Source organism: Alligator mississippiensis, chromosome 1 (assembly GCF_030867095.1).
Source record: "Alligator mississippiensis isolate rAllMis1 chromosome 1, rAllMis1, whole genome shotgun sequence".
NCBI classification, from domain to species: domain Eukaryota; kingdom Metazoa; phylum Chordata; order Crocodylia; family Alligatoridae; genus Alligator; species Alligator mississippiensis.
Window position 1 is genome coordinate 338,787,801 of NC_081824.1, and position 22,212 is coordinate 338,810,012.

General features: G+C 43.5%; 1 protein-coding gene across 2 annotated transcripts in view; it reads left to right on the plus strand.

Annotated features, from left to right (window-relative positions):
- Window positions 1-22,212, plus strand: part of CYFIP1 (cytoplasmic FMR1 interacting protein 1) — a 136,268-nt gene that overhangs the window by 17,439 nt on the left and 96,617 nt on the right. For both annotated transcript variants that reach the window (XM_019485122.2, XM_006276205.4), the window contains exons 2-4: window positions 18,798-18,920; window positions 19,075-19,164; window positions 21,259-21,336. In XM_019485122.2, coding sequence (XP_019340667.1) covers window positions 18,804-18,920; window positions 19,075-19,164; window positions 21,259-21,336 — 285 coding nt within the window. In that variant the 5' untranslated portion in view covers window positions 18,798-18,803. The remainder of the gene's footprint in view (window positions 1-18,797; window positions 18,921-19,074; window positions 19,165-21,258; window positions 21,337-22,212) is intronic.

Sequence of the window (22,212 nt, forward strand, 5' to 3'; positions counted from 1 at the left end):
TGGTCTACCACAGTGGTTTTCAACTGGGTTTTTATTTACAGACCTCTAAAAAATTTTTGAATGGAGTTGTGGAGCCCTTTGGAAATCTATTGTGTGTATAGCAAATATAAGTAGATAATTACTGATAAACTGTAGGGTTAAAAATAATATCAACCACATCAATAACAATAATACAACTTTGTGATCTCAATATTTTTTCATCATTCTTTCCTGAAACGGGCAATGAAAGCATGTGAAAGTTTGGTAGGATAGGTGACAGTTTCAGTCTTAGGTCTCCTTCAACATCTAATTTGTGTCAGGATTTTATTGATACTAAGGCCAAAAACCCACTTTCACCTAAGTACATGGTGGTGAATGGCATCATGGCTTTAATGGCCTCATCTGTCAGATCAGGATATTCCCCTTTTTTTTTATTTTCAGCCAGAATAAGGCAAGAGGTTCCTACTTGAATTCAAGTTTCAGTCCCACATCTCAGGATAACTCGAGTAATCGCTCTTCTTTTTTAGCTGTTAGACAGGACCTAGAGTTGCAGTCTGCTACAAAGGGGTTACGTATCCACTCATTCTCATTGCCCGTTTCAGGAAAGTACTAGTGAAACTGAGATTTGGGCACTAAAAAATGTTCCTCAATTTCGCTTTTCGCATCACTGTTTGGCGTCAACTTGTTTTCAACCAAAAAGTGGTCAAGGGTTTCAAAGGTCTCAAAGTTGTTTTCTTTTACTTAAGAAACCCAGTATTGAAGCTTCTTGATGAAAGCCATCAATCAGGTACTGTTCCCCACATACACAGGCAACCATTCATCCAGGGATCCCCCCAGATTGCCATGTCAAGCCCTCATGCATTCACATGTATTAGATGTTTCATAGTTGGTAGGGTTGGAAGGGACCTAAGCAGATCATCAACTCCGACCCCGTGATGTACTGTGAAGATGAAAAGTCCAGGCAGAGACTGAGCTATACCTCACAGACTTCTGCTGGTGGCCTCCCATCAGTTTTGTAAGACCTAACCTTTCATTGAAAATATGTGCAGTTCTTAATGTTTCATATAAAAGCTTTCCATAAGTGCCAAAAGACTGGAGTTTCCATTGGGAAAATCGGCATCCACGCTCATACATGCCTCACCGTGCTTTGCCTACTGGTGCTCGGCTGCCTCTTGCTGGCGCTCGAGTGGCCTCTGGGTACGGGGAGGTGGGTGCTGGAGCAACAGCAGCACCAGCGGTGCTTCCCCTTTGGCTAGCGCCACAGTCTTTACAGTCATATTTCAATGACCCTCTAGACTTGCTCCACGGACCCCTCGGGGTCTGCAGACCATAGGTTGAAAACGACTGGTCTACTGCAATACCCCTTGCAGCTCTGGGTTTAGAAACGGGCTATTCTTGCCATGCTTGGTTGCTGTTGAACCACCCTGGTGCACTTCACATTTTTTATGTATCCTGCCCTTATGTATGAAAATATTGGGAAGTTATTTTATGTGTCCTCCCCTTAAAAGGTAATCATTCAGTGTGTCTTCTGTTATCAGTGGCCTTGTCTAGAATCTAGAATACTCAAGAATCTTATATCCACAAACAAGCTTGACTTCCTTCAGCAAGAATAATCAGACAAGGGGTGATATGTTCTGATCTCCTTAAGATCTGACCCTTGGGGGCATAAGGTAGTGGAGGAAAAGTAGAAAGTCTGAGAGCCATGCACCTAAATGCACCAAGTACACTGTTCTTCAGGTAGTAAAGGTGGATGCTGAGAAGAATTAGGGGAAAAAATGTGCCAAAATATTTACTCTTGCAGTTTTTGTCCTGAATGGATCACTTTGTTTTGAGGCTGTGGTCACGTGTCACCATGTCCTCATGACACCATAATTTCATAGATTCATAGACATTAGGGCTGGAAGGGACCTTGGAAGATCACCGAGTCCAGCCCCCTGCCCCAGGGGCAGGAAATCAGCTAGGGTCAATGGATCCCAGCAAGATAAACATCCAAACATTTCTTGAATGAGTCCAGAGTAGGTGCCTGCTACTCTGTCTGTGATAATGTCATGTCACAGAATCCTTTTCACTTGTGCTGTTGGGCAAATGAGCAAAATATAGTTGCACTGGCCTGTGATTTGTGCAGCAGCAGTTAACACTCTTACCACGTTTCTTTTTTTGGAATACTGCTCAGTTGCCTTTTATTTTTGGCTTTGTGATTTTTACTGTCTCTTATTTACTCCTTAAGAAGCAGATATGCTGCTTTGCCCAGTTTAGTATATCTGTTCACCCAGTTCAGATGTGTTAATTAATGGAAGAGCCAGGCACAAGCCTGACGCTGCAGAAACTAACAGTAAGCAGCCCGTTGTCTGACATAAGGCACGCTTTCAAAGTGTGCTTGTGAGGTCTCCCTTGGCCATACTGTGCTGTGATGCGAGTTTACATCCTGTGTCTGCCTGTTTGGAATCAGCAAGCAAACTTCCCACTTCCTCCTTCCGCTGCTGGTAATATTTCCCTTTTTTCTTTGCAGTGATTATGTGAAAAACAACATGCAGCAGTAGCAATGGAAATACTGGACTCTGTCTCAGCGTGAGACATTTCTAGTGTTCTTTCAATCTACCCAATGCACATCCATCCTGTACCTGCCCAGATGATTGTTAAAATACTTTCTTGTTGCTGTTCGGATGCCTGGTCTATGACTTTACGAGGCAGGGATGGATGTAAAGAACAGAGTGTGGGTTCCAGTAAATTGCAACAGGCATTGCAATGCTACCACTGGTAATACTGCTTAAGAGAAAAATGTCCTAGCTTGCAACTTTTCAGGAAGTCCTGTATTTAAAAAAATGCAGGCATTATGGATAGGGTGGACCTATGTCTGTCTTTGCTGGGTCAGTCCTTTTTATAATGACTGTCCTGGGCACCCCAAACTTAAGTTTATGAAGCCCAAACTGATGGTCCAAAGACCAAGAACACGTTGGGATTACCAGCTTCCACAGTGTGTGATTGGAAAAGTGGACAGCACTGTCAAAAAAAATCTCTCGTTTTGGTGTCTGCTGGTGCAAGTCAGTGCACAACTCCAAAAAAGTGGCCTGCTGCAGCTGCTGCTTGCTGGTTGTCCCAGTCTCTGCATCGTATTATAGTCTCACCACTTGGTGGCTGTTTAACAGGCCAAGAAACTCTGCTCCCTATTGTCAATAAATGCCTGCAGCATCTTGCAGCTTTTTTCGTGTCCTGTCTGCATCATCTCTTCTCCCTCAGTTTTTATGATTGCATGACCAGCCATTGTGGTAATAGCTGCGTTTCTACAAGCAGAGAAAGGGCACTCCATTCTTCTACAAGTGGACAAGTCCTTGGCATTTTTCAATATTCGTGTTTGGGATAACAAGACTTGAGGAGAGCTTGGAAGCCAAGATTATGGTATGAAGCCTGAGCAGATTGTAGGAACTCGACCCCAAGTTTCCACAGTTGGTGTGCAGGAGTGCTGTTATTCTCTGATTAACTTAATCCCATAGGTCAGTGCCCCAGATGGTTGTGCAGGAGTCACTGGTGCTTACCCACTGCGCGGTGCATCTTTTGTGGGTGCAGCTTGTCACTGGGAACCTGGTGCACCAGGAAAGACAGCTGGGAATGCACATGCTGTAGCAAACTGCTGTGACATCTCCATGTGCCAGCAGAAATGCTATTGGTAAAACTTCCTAGTGAAGATGGGCTTCCTATACCCGGGTCACTTCTGAAAATGAGACTTAAGTTTCTAAATGAGCAGAGCAATACAAAATACGTGTTTAAAAAAAAAAAAAAATCAAGGCCTTTGTTCCTCAACTGATTGCAACCAGTTTTATACATCTAATGCTCCATTGTAGTAATATAGCTTCTTACCCATTTTGTAGCCTGTTCTGTGATTAGCTTAGGGATCGACCTAAAAAGGTAGGGATTTTTTTTTTTTTTTATAAGTGCAAGTTCTGTGAGCTAACACTTGAGAAAAATTTAAAAGCAGAAATGAGTAGAAGATAATGAGATCTGTATTATGCAAAGTACTAGGGAAAAAGAGGGGGGGACAGAAACTTAAGTCAGAAACATTAAGGAACTATCAGAGACTGAAAGAAAGAGAAGAAAACCAAGACTTCTGTGGACATTGATTTGGGTTATGATAGTGCTGTTGATAGATGATAAATATCTGTATTCATGTTTATTTTAGGAGATTGGATATATCTTTAAATATTAAAGCTGTTTGCCCTCTACCATAACTTACAGGAGATGGTACTACCTGCAGCTTTTAACGCTGAGTACTGAGCAGGGGTTAAATAACCTGACAACCCCAAAGTGTTCTTCTGCACAAAGCCATTGGCACCCTAGAGGTTGCCAGGTTATTCAACCCACACCCACCGCTCGGCATTAACAGTTGCAGGTAGCACCATCTATTGGTAGTTATGGTAGCAGGTAAACCTGAACTGGCCTACGTTAGTTCAGTGTTTTTAATTTCCTGAGTGAGGCTTTGATATGTATTTAACCACCATCTGTATGTGTCCTTGTTGTTTCTGAGACATGTATACAGCAACAACATGGCTTGGTATGCTTTCCTACCTAAGAGCTTTGGAGAACAAAATCTAATACAGCATTATAAAATGCTCCTTACCCAATAAAAGGTGCTGCTTCTACTGATTTCTAATCTTATTCTGTTTTGATGTATCCCATGATAGGGTGGCTGTTGTTGTTGTTGGCTTTCTTTTTTGTCTGTTTGCTTGTTTTACAGTAGCTCTACACTGTGCTAATTCTTTAAATACCCTCTTGCAATCCTTTTCCTATTGGTACGCACACAACATAAGAGCTCCCACTCGGTATCTGCCAGAGTGGCCCATCATGCCTGTACTTCTTATGTTGACAGTGCTCTGCATAAAACTGCATTTTCATTTACTGCCCATCACCTACATGATACAAGTTACTCTTTAGGCTGGCCAATAATCCCTGGACTGGAACCCCCAATCCTCCATGTTTTTGGACCACTCCAAATGTGTTAGAAAGATAATATTGTTATAATTCTGTGTATCTTTCTTCAATCAAAATAGGAGGTTTCTTTATTACATAGAATTGATTTTTTTTTTTAAACTACTTGTGTAAATATTTTATAGCGCTTCGTAGTTCTTTATTATACATGCTGTTTCCTGATTTTTCGGGAATCTAAAAAATAACTCAACGTCAATTAAAATGTTATCTCCATTTTACAGACCGGCTAGAAGCAGTTTCCTTACTCTCCCTGCCCCTCACATGTAGTTTCAATTAGATTTTACATAGTTGTACACCTCCGAGGAGCTTTTTTGCTTATGTTTGTTGAGTAGCCATTTTCTCTCTCTGGTGGGTTTTTTGTTTGTTTTGTCATTTTCCAGGGTATATTATTTCTCTTTTGTGTTGGCCCCACACTTTTACAGGTTATAAAGGCAGAGACTGTCACCTTAATCATTTGCTGTGACTTTCTGTGCATCTCAGACCGGAGAATATCAGCCCAGAATGACTACTGTGGAGGGATTTTGCTTTTTCTACTGATCCCAATAACTTGAGGCTGAGCTAAGCTTTAGAAGGATATGTCAGTTAAAGGGCTTCAAGCAATGATTTATTCATAGATTTAAAAAAAAACAACAAAAACCAAAAGGGACCTGTTCAGTGGCACTTAACCTTTTTGACCAGATGAGGGTCATGGGGATGGTCTACAGGCTGGATTGGACCTCATGCACTAGGATTGGGCCCTATGCTGCCTCTGCTTGTGGAGATCGGGCTCTGGGAGCCCTGCATGCTAGGGTTGTGCCCTATACCACCCTGTATGCTCTAGCAAAGGGGTGGGCAATTATTTTGGGCGGAGGGCCGCTTACTGTGTTTTGGCAAGCCATTGAGGGCCACATGATAGGCAGCCCACGGCAGATAAATTTTAATTTTCTAAATTTTTTAGGGGTCCCGTGAGCTGAATAGAATGGCCGGGCGGGCTGCATCTGGCCCTCGGGCCGCATTTTGTCCACCCCTGCTCTAGCATGTAGGACCATAGCCTGTGGGGCTTCCCAGAAGCTCTGTGGGCCTGGTGACATGGTGCTGGGGGCCAGAACTGGCTTGTGGCCCAAGGACTGAGCACCCCCAGACCAACTTGTAGATGAGACTGCTTTCGGGCAGTCTCCAAGGTGCATCTCTAAATGGGCAAAACTGGGGTTCCCTGCTTATAAAGAAGTACCTGGGGGCTGGGTGACGTGGGCACTAAGGCACACAGTTGCCAGCCCAGAGGTTGCAAGTTTGAGGCCATAGCAGAAGCACTTAGGGCACGGCCCTGTCAGATTCCAGCGAATCTGCACATTCTGCTAAATACCTTGTCACAAGGACATGAGAAAGGAAAGATGTGCTGCAGAGAATCTCCAAGGCACATCTTTGTAAGCAGGGAACATGTTGCCTTTTGTCCCATAGGATCAGGCCCCCTGCCCAGTGTGGGAGAATGGGAGACACGTTTTGCCCAGTTAGTGGATTAGCTGTGGCAAGATGACATTGGATGGTGTCTCTTTATACATCAGAAGGAGGCATAGGGAATGCAGTTGAGAAAAATCCCTTTTCTACTCTGTACCTCATAGATTGTGATCAAGTCACTTGGATAGAGGCCTCTTCTTTTGAACACAACTGTTCAACTGAATTTATTTGGCTTTGTCACAATAAAGGATATTTTCCATATCACAGCTCCTTGTTCCTATTTGAGATTTCTCTGGTAGTACAGCCAGAGACAGTCCAAGGATGCATTCAGCTGGCAGTCTGCTATACCCTTAAGACATTTGCAGTCCCATTGTGTTCCAGAATATAATTCCCTGTCTTTTGAGCAGTGACCTATGATGTTTGTTCCTGGAAGTTAAAATGCATATTGTTCAAATGAGATCACGCTATCAAGAGTATCTAGGTTGGGTTATATAACTAACTTGTCCTCATCTCTTTACCATTTAACCCTTGTTTTGCCCATCTGTAAACTAGCAGTAACTTTTTTGTTTCTTTCAAATCGCTGACATAAATATTAAATAATTGTTCCAAAAACAGATTCTTTTTGAACCTTGCAAGAATGCCTGTTTTCCATTTACAGTCACTTTTGCTAGTCTCTTAGTTAATCAGCCTTTTATTTCCTATATTTGTTTTGCATACCACACACACGCGCTTCCTCCTGAAATCGGCCTTCCCAAAGTGGGGTGTGTATTTTCAGCAGAGAAGTTGATTTTTTTTTCTCGCTGAACTAGAAGCATGGGGGCATAGAAGCAAACAGACACTGAGTCACGGCTGCTGCTTCTCTGCAACCCTTTAAGTGGAAGGGGTAGTCCAGTATAAATCCTCTCGCAGCCTGAGCACTCTGAGTTGAGTTGGCTCAGAGTGAGTGAGTTGCAGCATGTTAATGAAACTTATGGTATGGAAAAAATATTATTTACAGGAACTTATATAAAGAACTAGTTACTGTAAAGAGCTAACAGTCTTGCTACTTCCCTTGCAGAGGTATGGGACCTAGCCTTGTTGCTGTCTTGCCACACAAGGAAGTAAGTTCCTGCTGCTTCCCCTGGAATTTCCCATGGGATGCCATACTTTTCGGATCATCCATGTTCCCAGCAGGACTTATTCAGTGTGAAAAAAGTCAGCCATGACTATATATTTTCCTACTTCCTGCCTTCCAAAAACAAGGTGTATCATTGATTTAGGGGTACATGGTATGTGAGAAAAATATGGTCCTCTATATGGCCTGCAGTGATTTTTATATAGTATAGTTAATTTTTATGATCCAGTTGGCATGGAGGACTGAATTGCATTCCTTTTAAAAGACTATCAAGTTAGTACAGTTATCGTTATCAACCATATATATAATCTGATAGATTTAAGAGATTTCATAGACATTAGGGCTGGAAGGGACCTCGGAAGATCATTGAGTCCAGCCCCCCCACCCGAAGGGCGGGAAGTCAGCTGGGGTCATAGGATCCCAGCAAGATAAGCATCCAAATTTCTCTTGAAGGTGTTCAAATTAGGTGCTTGAACCACCTCCGATGACGAGCTATTCCAGACCTTGGGGGCTCGGACAGTAAAGAAATTCTTCCTTATGTCCAGCCTGAAATGGTCTTGCAGTAGTTTATAACCGTTCAACCTTGTCATCCCTTCGGGCGCTCTGGTGAACAAACGTTCCCCCAGATACTGGTGGTCACCCCTGATAAACTTATAGGTGGCCATCAGATCACTCCTGAGCCTGTGCTTATCCAGGCTAAAGAGCCCCATGGCTCTCAGCCTGTCGTCGTAAGGTCTGTTTTCCTGACCTCTGATCATGTGCGTGGCTCTTCTCTGGACTCTCTCAAGCTTCTCCACATCCTTTTTGAATTGTGGAGCCCAAAACTGGACGCAGTACTCCAGCCGCGGCCTCACCAAGGCTGAGTACAAGGGGAGAATGACGTCCTGGGATTTGCTTGAGAAGCATCTGTGGATGCAAGCCAGCATTTTGGTTGCTTTACTAGCTGCAGCATCGCACTGCAGTCTCATGTTCATCTTGTGTTCAATGATGACCCCCAAGTCTCTTTCTTCCGTAGTGCTAGCCAGCGTAGCACTGCTGAGCCTGTAAGAATGCTGCAGGTTTTTCTTCCCAAGGCGGAGAACCTTGCATTTTTCAGTGTTAAACACCATCAGGTTCTCGTCCGCCCATTTGCTGAGCCTGTCCAGGTCAGCCTGGATCGCCCCCGTCTTCAGGTGTGGATGCTTTGCCCCAAAGTTTGGTGCCATAGGCAAACTTGGCCAGTCTGCTTGACTCCAATGTCCACATCATTAATGAAGATGTTGAACAAAATGGGTCCAAGGACAGAGCCCTGGGGGACCCCACTGGTCACTTCTGTCAATTACCACCCTCTGGGTCTGACCACAGAGCCAATTTCCCAGCTAGTGGATCGTGGTGGACCCAAGGCCACAATTGGCCAGTTTCGCCAAGAGATGATCATGGGATACCAGATTGAAGGCTTTTTTGAAGTTAAGATGTATGACATCAATCTCTTCTCCCTTGTCCAGGTGATAGGTCACCTGGTTGTAAAAGGAAATGAGATTGGTCAAGCAAGACCTACCCACACCAAACCCGTGCTGGCTATCCCTCAGGATGTTGGCACTGGCCAGTCCATTAAGGATGGCCTCTTTAATAAACTTTTCTAAGATCTTCCCCAGGATAGAAGTCAGGCTAATGGGCCTGTAGTTTGCCAGATCCACTTTCCTCCCTTTTTTGAAGATAGGCACCACGTTGGTCTTCTTCCAGTCTTTGGGCACTTCACCAGAGCACCAGGAGTTCCCAAAGATCTGTATCGGGGGCTGGGCTGTGATGCTCGCAGCTTCTTGAGTACTCTGGGGTGTAGATTGTCAGGGATTTTTTTTCAAATAAGTTTATTTTTCTGCCATTAAATTGTGCTTGTAGGTGTTCATTATGCCGCAGTCCTTTTATTTTTTTACTACTGTGTCTCATTTGAGATATCCTGTGCCTTTATTTGGAATCAGTGCCTGGCTAACTTGCCTAGAGCTCCCAAGATTATCTTGTCCTATGTATTTTTAATGTCTTGAGGTTTTAGTACTACTCTTAATAACATTGTGTTGTGTTTTAAAAAGTTGAGTCATTTTCAGTCTGTACTCTTTCAACTTCAAATCCCAGCTGTTAGATTTTTGTTGTCTTTTCTACTGAATTTAAAAGTCCTGATAGTGTTGTCAACTTTTTGTACAATATGTAACTTCACCTGTAGTTTATAATAATTAACCATGCTAAGGGCACTTAAAATGTGAGCACCTGAATGGTAAAGTTTGTTAACTCATGCCAGGTGCCTTCTGAGCATCTCAGAGTTACGCCACTTCAGGTGAGGGTTAACTCTAGGCCATGTTAGTTAGTTTGTGTTAGGGTAAGTTCAGTATCCTCCATGGAGATAAAATGAGCAATTTGCAGTCTTCTAGCATCCCTCCACTAGATCCAGTTCTTCCCTCTCCCCAACACACACAGCAGGGATAGAGCCCAGGTGTCCTGGCTCCTAGCCATGGCCCTGCTCACCAGCCCTCTAGTGGCAAATCAGAGCTGTGCTGGCAAGAAACAGTATTCACTCTTAACCTGTGACTACTCATGGCACAATCTAACACCACTTAGACCATACTAAATTTGTGGAATATTAAGTGTAACATGTAATTTCACCATAAGAGACTATGATCAAATCACTTTGTGATCTTATCTTTGATAAGCTTAGAGACTGACTTCCATGAGCTTCTCATGGGACTTCTTCTGAATCCCATACTTTTCTCATAGCACATCTCTGAACTCCCTGCAGGTTGTGAACTTTTTTTCCTTAGTGTGGGTATGAGAACAGTATGGCTGTACTAGTCCCATTAATGCTATATACAAAGGTGTAGTGTCCCTTCCCTTCTACTCTACAGTTCCCCATTTTTTTTCCTTCCCTCTGTCTTGTCCTCTCTTCTTGTTCCCTGCCCATAGATTCTTCTTTTTTGCATTCCTGCATTCCCCTTTCCCATATATCAACTGGTTGAAGGCTCTGCTATATCAGGAGGGTCCCTGCAGGCCCCCTGCTTCTTCCTCTGAGCTTTGGAAATGTGGAGGGCAGAGCATGTTATGGAGCCCCTTAATTTTCTCTAATTGAACCCTTCTTTTGGAGTTAGAATTGGAGGAACAGACATAATATTTGAAACTATAAGCCCCCTCCGCCCCATTTAAATATCAGAGCTGTGTTGCAAGCAGGGGCCTGTGGGTGTTTGTGTGCATATGCACACACTGACAAAAATATATAACTGAATCTGTTGAGACGAAAAACAATTCTGATGTATGTGCACATTTGCTCTGTTTCTCATCGCAGTGCAACTGAAGTTAGATGAATACGTGCATGAGGCCTGTTACTTTAGCTCTGCAGCTCAGCTCCCAAACCAGGAACTGTATCGCTGCATTGCCAGGGGCCTGCATGTAGACTACTATCATCAGGGCTCAGCTGTGCACAGCATGGCACAGGCATATAGCTATGCACCTACCAGTTCACATATTTGTGCGCCAAAAGTCAGTGCAGCATACTGCGGGCTTGTGTTGTATAGATTTGCCTTAAATGACCTTCAAAGGGGGGAAATGTGCCTGCCTGCCTGCCTGCCTGCAGTATGGGCTAGCATGAACCGGCAAGTCCTTGATCAGACTATTCTGTTAATAATGTTAAAGATTAGCATTTTGGCTAATAGGAAATCCATTAAAGTTTCAACTGCCACCTGGTAATGAAGATACGAGACTACATGGTATAAACATGTTCTGAGCCTCCCAAGAAGTCTTATAACAAAATGAGGAACGTTTGGTATTTCTAAATTTAAGAAAAACATGCACTGAAGAAATTAAATTTTTCCTACAGAACAAAAAATCCCGACAAAAATGCAACCCCTCCCAAATCATTGGTTAGCCCATCTGGGCTGCCTTTCCAGATTGTATTGTATGATAACCCACACCTCCTCTCCAGTTGGTTTTGTTAATAAAAAAACCCTGCAATAGTTCAGTATAAGCAACCTTCCATTGTTGTTTTAGGATTTCTGCATTGTGGTCTGAGTTGTCCCAGCCTAGATTCTCTGTTAGTGGAGAATCTCTCCCATCTGTTTTGTATCGTAGAATCATACAAAACTAGGGTTAGAACAGACCTCAGGAGGCATAACTGTCTGCTCAAAGCAGGACCACCCCCAACTCTTATCATCCCAGCCAAGGCTTTTATCTTAATCTCCAAGGATGGAGACTCCACAAGCTGTCTAAGTAATCTGTTCCAGTGCTTTACTGCCCTCTTAGTGAACAAGTTTTTCCTAATATCTAACCTAACTTTCCCTCCTGCAACTTGTGAACATTTCTCCTTGTTCTGTCATCTGTCACTATTGAGAACAGTCTAGCTCTATCCTCTTTGGAACCTCCCTTCAGGTAGTTGGATGCTGTTAAATCCCTTCTCAGTCTTCTTTTCTCCAGACTAAATAAACCCAGTTCCCTCAGCCTCACCTCAGAAGTAATGTGCCCCAGCCTCCTAACCATTTTTGTTGCCCTCCACTGGACTTTCTCCAATTTGTCCACATCCTTTCTGTATTGGGGGCCCAAAACTAGATGTAGTATTCCAGATGTGGCCTCACCAGTGCTGGATAGAGGGGAATAATTGCTTCCATTGATCTGCTGGCAGTGCTTCTACTAATACAACCCAGTATGCTGTTAACCTTCTTTGAAACAAGGGCAGACTGTTGGCTCATATTTGGCTTATGATCCACTGTAACCCCCAGATCCTTCTATCCTTCTGCTTAGCTAGTCATTCCCCAGCCTGTATTTGTAATGGGATTATTCCATCCTAAGTGCAGGACTTGCACTTTTCCTTATTGAACCTCATGAGATTTCTTTTGGTCCAGTCCCCCAGTTTGCTAAGGTCTCTCTGGATCCTAGCCCTACCTTCCAGCATATCTGCTATTCCACCCAGGTTTGCATCATCTTCAGACTTGCTGAGGGTGCACTCCATCCCATCTTCCAGATTGTTGATGAAGACATTGAACAAAACTGGCCCTGGGACCAAATCCTGGGGCACTCCACTTGATACTGTTTGCCAGCTAGACATTGAGCCCTTGTTTACTACCCTTTGAGCTGATGATCCAGCCAGTTTTCTGTCCACCTAAGAGTCCATTCATCCAACCTGTACTTCCTTAGCTTGCTTGCAAGAATGTTGTGGGAGATGGTATCAAAAGCCTTGCTTTAAGGTATATCACATCTTTGCTGTCTTTAACTTTCCTGGAGCCTGAGGAAGGGCTTGTGTGCCCGAAAGCTTGCAGAATAAGATTATTTTTTTTTTTGTGATTTCTTAGTTGGTCTAATAAAAGGTTTCATCTCTGAACCAAGAGTACTAGAGTTTTACATTTCTTTTTGTCTTGGACCAGCACGGCTACTAAATATATCCCTGAACCACTGCTCTCCCAGCATTCACAGAGCCAGTTATCTTGTCATAGAAGGCAATCATGTTGGTCGGGTATGACGTGCCCTCACTGAATCTATGCTGACTGTTCCCTTCTCCAGGTGCTTAGAAATGGATTCTTTGAGGACCTGCTCCAATATTTTTTCCAGGGACTGAGGTGAGGTTGACCAGTGTGTAGTACCCTGGATCTTCCTCCTTCCATTTTTTTTTAATAGCACTGTATTTCATCAGGCCTATCTCCAGTTTCATACTGGAGCTCTGAGCAATCGTACAACTCTTTTACGTAAAGAATAAGTCCTCCTCCTCTTCCCTGCCTGTCCTTCCTGAGCAGTTCATATCTATCCATGACTACTCCAGTCACGTGAGCTATCCCACCAAATCCCTTATTCTAGTTGCATCATAGTTTGGAGAATGCAAGGACTCCCAGGCTAGGGACAGACATTCAAAAAGCCTGAGACTGAATTGATTCGATCTTTTGCAGATTAGTCTAACCTGGTTAGGCTGAACCAGTTTGTAACTGGACAGACCTTCTCTCTGGACTGAGGAAATTCAGGCACATGCCTGCAATGGCTCTGGCTAGAAGCTGGGGGGTGATAGAGCAGCCCTCCTTTCCCTTCCAGAGAGGTGAGCTGAGGGGGGGCATGGCCAGGCCCTGGCAGGACCTGTGATTAGTCTGCCGGCACCATCCCAGGCTTTTCCCTGCGTGCTGCTCAAGGGGCAGGAGTGTTGCCAGCCCCAGGCTGCACTCTCAGAACAAAGGGTGGGGTGTGCAGTGCACGCATCTGTTGATGATCCAGACCTTTTCAATCTCCCTCCCTGCTGTCTGCAGCAAACTGACAGGCAAGCAAGCCAGCAGGGAGCTGATAACAATGTTTATCAACTCATCAGCAAAACAGTAGCCTCCTTCCATTAATTCACACTCTTCTTAAACGGCTTACCAGCTGACCTGTTGATTTAGCTCTAAAAAGCCCTAAGCGGTCACTGTTCTGTCTGCCTGTCCCAGTGAAATTGGAGACTTGCACACACAGACACCTCTCGGCATTAGCTAGCATACCACATGCCTAGGGTCTTTGGGGCTGGAGTTTGTGTTGTGGGAGATGGGAGGGGGGGGTGGGGTTCCTGCTTGAGCAGCAAGGGGGGGCAGGGCAGGGGGAAGCCAGGCAGACCTTGCTGAGTCTGCAGAGCTCCAGCCAGGGAGCTGAGGGAAGGGACCAGTCCTGCTGTGGAGCAGAGAGCCCTGCCCAGCCCAGAGAGTATGCTTAGATGCTGGGGTCCCTAATTTAACTTGAACCAGCAAGGGGTCTGGGACAGACATTGTATACACTGGTTTGACCCAAATCAGTTAAATCTGATACTACATTCAACCAGGTTTATCTCAAATCAGTTTCAGCCAAAGCTCTGCTAGTCACTATCTGCACAGCCCTGGATTGATCTCCAGGATGCATCCACTTCTACCTGGGCCCTTCTCCTTGACCGGAAGGATTGAAGAGAACACCACCTGGGCCCCTGGGCCCTTAACCTTTGCACCCAGACCTTTGTAGTCACTTGATCTGCTCAGGGTCGCTCCTGGCAGTGCCATCTATGTCCACATAGATGAACAGCATTGGGTAGTCAGAGGGCTTGATGAGTCTTGGTAATCTTTCTTTGACTTCTCAGCTCCATGCAAGCTGCAGACCTCCAGAGACAACAGGTCAGGTTGGCAGATGTATGCCTCCACAGAAGGGCATTTCTAACCACTGCCACTCATGGCTTTCTTTTGGTGGTTTGATTCTCTCAACTTTGGGGATACCTGGCCTGGTCTCTTCCACCAACAGAATGAGTTCTTCCTCTGTTTTGCTAGGGCTCTGTGTCTTTTCTTCAGGAAAACCACTGCAGGTGGGGATGAAGACTTCCGCTTGCTGTCAGAGGTCACACGCTTCCACGTTCCTGGAAGTCCATGCCCTCTTCCTTCTCATTATCCAAATGGGATAATGAGTCATCCATTCCTGTGAGCTGTCTGAACTCACTTTACTCTTCCCTGATGGATTAGTTGGGTAGAGTGCTTTTCGCAAACACTGCCAGACTGTTTTAGACACCATCTCAGTTAAAAAAAAATAAAAAATAAATAAAAATAAAATAAAATTGTAAGTTTCCTTTTTACTTTATTATTTTACGGTTAATTATTTTAGTTGGAGCACAAAGCTCATGTGGTTCTGGACATAGCAGCAAATACTGAGAGGGCTACACTGAAGTAAATAATTATTGTCAAGTTACAGGGGTAGACAAGGGTTTGATAGCCCTTTCCTTTAGTGTAAAATAACCTCCCATCCTGTGCCAGAGGAAGAGGGAAACGAATACTGATGAAAAAATGAAGCACATATTTATAAATAACAGAAGCTGCAACTATTCCTTGCTCAGACTTCCTGTCTTTCTTTTAGTTGGACCAGATTTTCTTTCTAGACACTGAAAACTTTCACATAAACCACGGTAAACTCTTATTATGAATTTATGCTGTTTGAAAAATGTTTTTGGCCTGTGTCTGGGTAGCAAGAGCAAACCCTGCTGTAATGTGATTTACAATAACATCCTGACAATGTCAGATTGTTTGTGTAGGTGAGCTTTATCGGCTTTTTCCATGTCTTAGTGACACGTTGATGCTCAGTTTGTTGGTAGTTAATGGAAAAGGAAGGATGAATCATTTCTTTGCAAAATCTGCAAATTTATCAAAACCAAATAAGAATAAGTCTGTTCCTTTTCCACATTTTGTTCTCGTGTTGAGAATTAAGCTAGAGACACAAGAGCAATGACCAAAACGATATAATTTGAGGTCATTTTGTAATCCGAGAGGCATCTGGATCAGCAGAAGATTGCATTTGCATCTTATTTTGCACACCTATCAAATGAAGCTATCGTTCTCACCAAAACAGTGCAACTTCTGAAATTTTAGCAGCCTGTTACAACTAATAGAATTGAGCACTACCTACCATTGCAGTTTTGAACAAAATAGGATTGGAAAACATGTCTTCCTCCACTTCACCTGCAAAACCCTGGTGCAAAGGAGGGTGGTTTTTTTCCTTAGCATAGTCACCTACTGGGAGTTCTTTAAAAGTATGCTATTACATATATGGAAATATGAAAGGGTAGAGTTTTCCTCTTGCTTGGACTTTGAATGTTTCAGAAAAATGAGCTACTTAAATTGTTAGGAAGTAGAAATGAAGAAGACTGGTCTTTGTGAGACTTTTTAAACCATTAGGACCAGAAAGTGCCCAGTTCTGCTTAAAATGACATATCTGGTGATCAGGGTGATTTATTCCACACCCCTCCCCTCCCCAGTGTTTTACTGTGCTGAGACCATATGTACTGAGCCTGCCTTCTCTTGGCTCAGAGATGCGTTTCATTGTCATCTGCTTTAGGAAACAGAACTATTGTTAAATTCCACCCCCTGCCCCAAATAACAACTTTCCTTACAGATATTGGAAATAATTTCACTTCTTGTGCAGACTAAGCAAATACATTTTCTGTAGCGATTTAGAAAACATGTTTTGAGATGCTAACATTACAGGTATTGCACAATTAACTGTTTAATTACAAAATTACTTTAAAACCAGCTAGAAGTGCAAATTGGCTATCACACACACAAAGCTCCAACCAGTTACAAAATTTGGACATCAAAAATGTGTATTAATTTTATAGCTGGTTACTGTTCAGCTTTAATTTGCACATGTAGCAGGGTCTCCCTTGTGGCTGGGAGTCCCGTCAGCTGACATGGCTCCTAGCTGCAGGGGAGTACCTTGCCCAGTGTGAAACCCCCAGATCCCATCGATAGTGGCTGCCGTTATCCCCAAGACTGGGGGTGCGTGAAATCCCCAGTTCACATAGAGAGACCCTGCAACTAATGGGGCTCTTGGCCGTGGTTGCGTGTGTGGTGCAGTTGGGCTGAGAGCCCCATCAGTTATGGGATCTCTCAGTATTGGCTTTGCATGAAGCGCAGGCAGGACCAAAAGCCCTGTCAGTTGTGAGTCTCTTGGCCATGGCTGTGTGCAGCTTCCAGCCACAGGAGCCTGGTGCTTGCCACGATAGAAGTGGTTTGGCCTGGCTGTGTTCCTCTCCACTATGTGCAGTGCTGGTCAGAGCCACGTGCCACCGGGTGGCAGTGCCTGCACAGGGCACGAGTGCCCCAAGTGCCCTGCCTGCTGCTGCTGCCAGTGGTGGGGGCTGTGCACCTTGGCAGGAGGTGGGGGGGGGGAGGGAGGAAGTGCGTGGCAGTCCCCACATGCCCCCACCCTTCCTCGCACCCACACCCTGCCCACCCAAGCTCTGCACTGCTGCTACCCTCCTGGGCATGCGCTCCATGCTACCCCAGCCCCATGCTCCATGCTTTTACCCAACTGCAGCTCCTCTTGTCCCTGCCACTTCCCTACCTGGTACCTGGAGTGAGAGGGATGCTGGGGAAGCCAAGCAGGTCCACTAGTGGCTACAGCAGCAGCAGCCCTACCTGGCAGCCGCGTGCTGGCTGGCCTGGGCCTTTCCATCCACAAGGGTGGGAGCAAGGCACATGGCCTGGGTTAGGTACAGTTAGGTGGTGGGTGCCCGTAGGTGGAATGACATTGCCTGGTGGACAGGGTCTGGCCCGCAGGCTGTATTTTACCCTGCCCTGAGTTAGACTTTATTCAGTTGCAGTTACCAGTGTACCTTTCAATGAGCAGGGGGCAGCCTCAAGTCCCGGGTCCAGGAACTAGGTTTACCTCTGCTCACTGAGTGGGGAGCAGCTCCAGGTCCCGGAGCTGCCATGTGCCCCATCTTGATGATCAACAGGACACACGCCATACGTTCTATTTAAATTGTAATACAAACCAGCCACAAAGATGATCCATTAAATGTGAAATATCTTTGCAGCTGGTTCGCTATTTTATTGTATTGCACACTGTCTGAACTTGTGGCATGCTGCAGTTAACATGTTGAATGCACCATAAATGTAACACCAGCCAGGGCCCTAGTTTATGTCCAGTTAAGTTGTTTGCCCCAGTAGGGGCTGATCTTTTTGGCTGGCAATGCCACACATGAGCTCCACACCCTCCCAGATCCCCTTACTATGCTTGATCTGCTGCTCTGCTTTCTCTCTTCTGCTCCGTTCCCTGCCTGATCTGTTCTGTTTCCTGCTTCCTGCCCTATATTCCCTGCCTGATCATCTGCTCTGTCTTCTGCCTCCTGCCCCATCTGCTGCTGTGCTGCCTGTCCCCTGACTGGTCACATGCCACACAAAGGGGCTACCTATGACACTCCTGCCACAGGTTGGCTGCTTCTGGTCTAGGAGATCACCAGCGCCTTTATGTTGTTAATTTTGTTCAGAACCAATTCTTGTGCTTAAAGTACTGTTGCCTTGTCCCAAACTTGTTGAGCTGGTGGTAGCAGCTGTGGGATGTTATGGAAAAAGCCTTAGAGGCATCATTTTAAAATTTACACTTCTGTCTGAAAACTATACTTGGTTGTGTTACAAGACTCTTCCAAGATTACTGTAATTGAAAGAGACTATAAGTAAGCTGTATTCTTAGCTTGCTTGGTTTGACATAACTTTTCTTTTTTATCCTGTTCTGTTTTTACATCCTTGTGTGAGCAGTCAGGCTGCCTCATTGTTTTATGGGTCTCTCTCTCAGCAATGGGGGGACGGGAGATATTTCTAAAACCGCAAAATTTGGCAGGAAAACAGGATGCGCAGAACCTGAAATTTATTTTTTACTCTTATTACTTTTAGCTTTCAGTTTGTTAGTTTCCTTTTGAGGATGATCTTCACCTAAATGTCTTTGTAACAGTGAAGTTGTGTATTTCCCAAATCAGAAATAAATAATCTTTGTTACTGTCATCACTCTTTTTTTTTTATAATTTTTTTTTTTACCCCTACAGGCAAAAATGGCTGCTCAAGTTACTTTGGAGGATGCTTTGTCCAATGTGGATCTCTTGGAAGAATTACCATTACCAGATCAACAACCATGCATAGAACCCCCTCCATCATCTCTGCTTTACCAGGTACAAGAACATCCATTCTGATATTTGCCTTTTGGCAATATTGCCATTCTCCATTGCCTTTTGGAGAAGCAAGCACAGGTAACTTTTTTCTATAAGTATTGGCATTTGGATATTTTCTATCTTGATGTGTGTCTTTTGTTGCCTCTTCATACAGCCAAACTTCAACACTAATTTTGAAGATAGAAATGCATTTGTTACAGGCATTGCAAGATACATTGAGCAAGCTTGTGTCCATTCTAGCATGGTAAGTACATTTTTCACCAGTTTTCTTATGGTATGATGGATATAAATTCAGGAAAAAAACTGGGTTAGCAAACGCTGCCCCCCCCATGTCAAAGAGGCACCAGCTTCAGGAATGATCTCTCACAAGAAACATTTGGTTAGCTCACTGTTTTTCTTACCCATCACAAATGGTCTCTTTACTGGGTTAGTTAATATTGCTGGGAAGTCTCTGTCCTCAGCTTTTGTTAAACAATTCTTCAGCTTTCTGACATCACCTTGTATTATCAACAGCCATGTTATTATGACTAATGGGGGAAAGTTTACCTGGTGTGCCAGAAAGTTCCCATTCCACTCTATTATTTTGGTTTGGGAAAGACGTATATCAGCTCCTTCATTTTTCAACATCTGTATTAGTGACTTGCTGGACACAGGTTTTTTAAGTTCTCCTATACTGTTGACATCACTCCTGCAGTACAGAGCAAAGAACTCAGCACCATCTTCACAGACTCTAAGGTAGTAGTGGAATAAGCTTGGTACTGGAAGATCCTCCTCACTCTTGCACCTACACAACAAAGTCACTGAAACCACTTAATTTCACCTATTGTAATCAGCTGCTTTTAAACAATCATTATCTGAAGTATCTGGATAAAAGTTTGACTTTAGAAGCTCATCTAGAAAGGGGTTGTGTTAAAAAAAATAAGAGCAAGCACTAGTCTAATCTGAGAACTTTCTAGACCTGACATGGTGTCTTGATTATGTACGTGCTTTGAAAAGGGGCTCTAGCGCTGGCACAGGTCCACTGCTAAATATTGTGCTTCATCTCAGCAGGCGGTACCTGTGCCAGATCTCTGGATGAGCAACTTAATACCATGTTAATGATTCTAACTGGAACATTAAAGTCAAGACCCATTTAATGATTGCCCGTGAGAGCACGCCCATCCTCCTCCTCCTCCCCACAAATATCTGTAGATACACATACGCCTAAAGCTTGTAAATACAATCAAATCGTGGCCAACCTGAACTTGAGCAATTTATAAAGATCTCCCAGAATTTTCTGAAGACACTTCTGAAATTTCACAAGCCACTTTGGGATTGAGATAAAGTTTTTCATTTGTTTATCCTGAGACGCACTGCATGCACTGTGAAGAATTCTGGGATGAAATTCATATCCCATTCAGTCACTTGGTTACTGGCTGTGCAGAAGTACTTCCTGGATTCAACCCACTCTGGAAAAAGTGCTCATCAGTGGACCATTTCAGAACGTGGCAAATATGGACCTCTTTCTCACCTCCTGGAAGATGTGAGAATGCCTAGTGTGACTGTTGATATTGCTTACAAACAGTGGGCCGCTCTGTAAATCAGTGAGAACTTGGATGGTTTGTAGGTGGTCATGTGGGCTTACAGCAACACACTTCTGAACCTGTCTTCATACTCATGAATCTGGACTTGGTTATTTGATTGTTACCAATCGCTTTTCCTTTCATGTGAAAGCAGGATTGCTTTCCTATCCCTGAAAATTTTACTACGCCACGTTTTAACGCTTTTCCATTTTCCTGTGTATAAATGTAAAGATCCTTATTATTTCCCAGTTCTGTTTTGGTGATTTTAGTGTCTTGAATGCAGTTAAAACATGATTTGCTTAGATTTCATGTTTGTCTTTGTCACGAGCCAAGTTTGCTGACCATATTATAGTAACATACTCATTGCATTAAAATGGTGAAAGTATTTCCATCCATTAGAAATAGTGAAGATGATTCTGTGCATCTCAATTCACATGTAGTAGAGTACTGTTGAGAGAGATGATTAAGAATAGAAGGATTTTTAGAGGTTGGTTTGAACAGCTGAAGTAATTTTTTTGGGGTAAATTATGAATCGTGTTGAGTTGAGCTTTTAAATAGAAACCTGCTTGCACTATTTGCTTTAGTAAGGACTGGCAATTTTAACGTGCTGCTAAGGTGACGTACCATTTAAAATACATCGTGTGTGGCTTAGTACGCATGTATTCTAGTAAGAAAAATAGGTTGGTTTTGTGCAGGATATGGGGGAAGATTTAATGAAGAATTAATCTCTTCTGTGCTGTGGCTCCTCACATGTTGAATGTTTTTCTTTACTGTAGAATGAAATGCTGGAAGAGGGCCAAGAGTATGCTGTCATGCTGTATACATGGAGAAGTTGCTCAAGAGCCATTCCTCAGGTAAAAAAACAAAATTCAAGTGTCACCCTGCCTAACTTGGACCTCCCTCTCTCCCCTGTGACTGTATGGGTCAGCAGCTTTAGCAAAGAACTTGAATGAGTCCTTGCTCCTAAGCCCACAAAGCTGGCAGTACTATGACACCTTCTCTTCTGTGGTTTGGTGAGGGAACCTGGGAAGCATTTCTTTTTACTGTGCATTATTCTCTCTGCCAACTTCGGGAATAGCACAAAAACTACATGCTCTGGAAGGATAATAGTTTATTTGAGATCAAAGCCTTCTATTTCATTTAATAGCAAATAAAAGAAGATAATGCAAAGCAGCATCTATAGCTTGAATTCAAACTGTACGTGACTAGTAACTTGATAATGTTAAGGAGAGATTTAAAAAGTTCTGATCAAAAAACATAAAATAGGGAAGGTGTAGTTGGTGATTTTTTTCCTAGGTATTTGAGGCTCCCTGTATTTTATAGATATGCGTTTATATTTAATTAAAAAAAAAATACCCATAGATACCACGAGTCCATAGTTACGACTTGAGTGGCTTTTAACATGTGAACTTTTAAGAGTTGAGAGGAACTGGAAAAGCAACAAAATAGTGATTCCTTTTAATAGTCTTTGATTTACAAAATTTCTAACAAAAAATATTGTATGCTGACACAAGTGTAATACATGTGAAACCATCAGATTATCATATGGATTATAGGGGTTTGAAAAAGCAGATTATATTTAAGACCCAGGAAATCCCTTTGCATTATTTTTCTAGGCCTGGATAGCTATTGGTTTAAACTCCAGGGCTTATTCATTTCATCTCATCTTCAAGACATTTGTTTAAGCCCTAGTGTTTACCAGGGTTATTTTCACAGACCCACAATTAAGT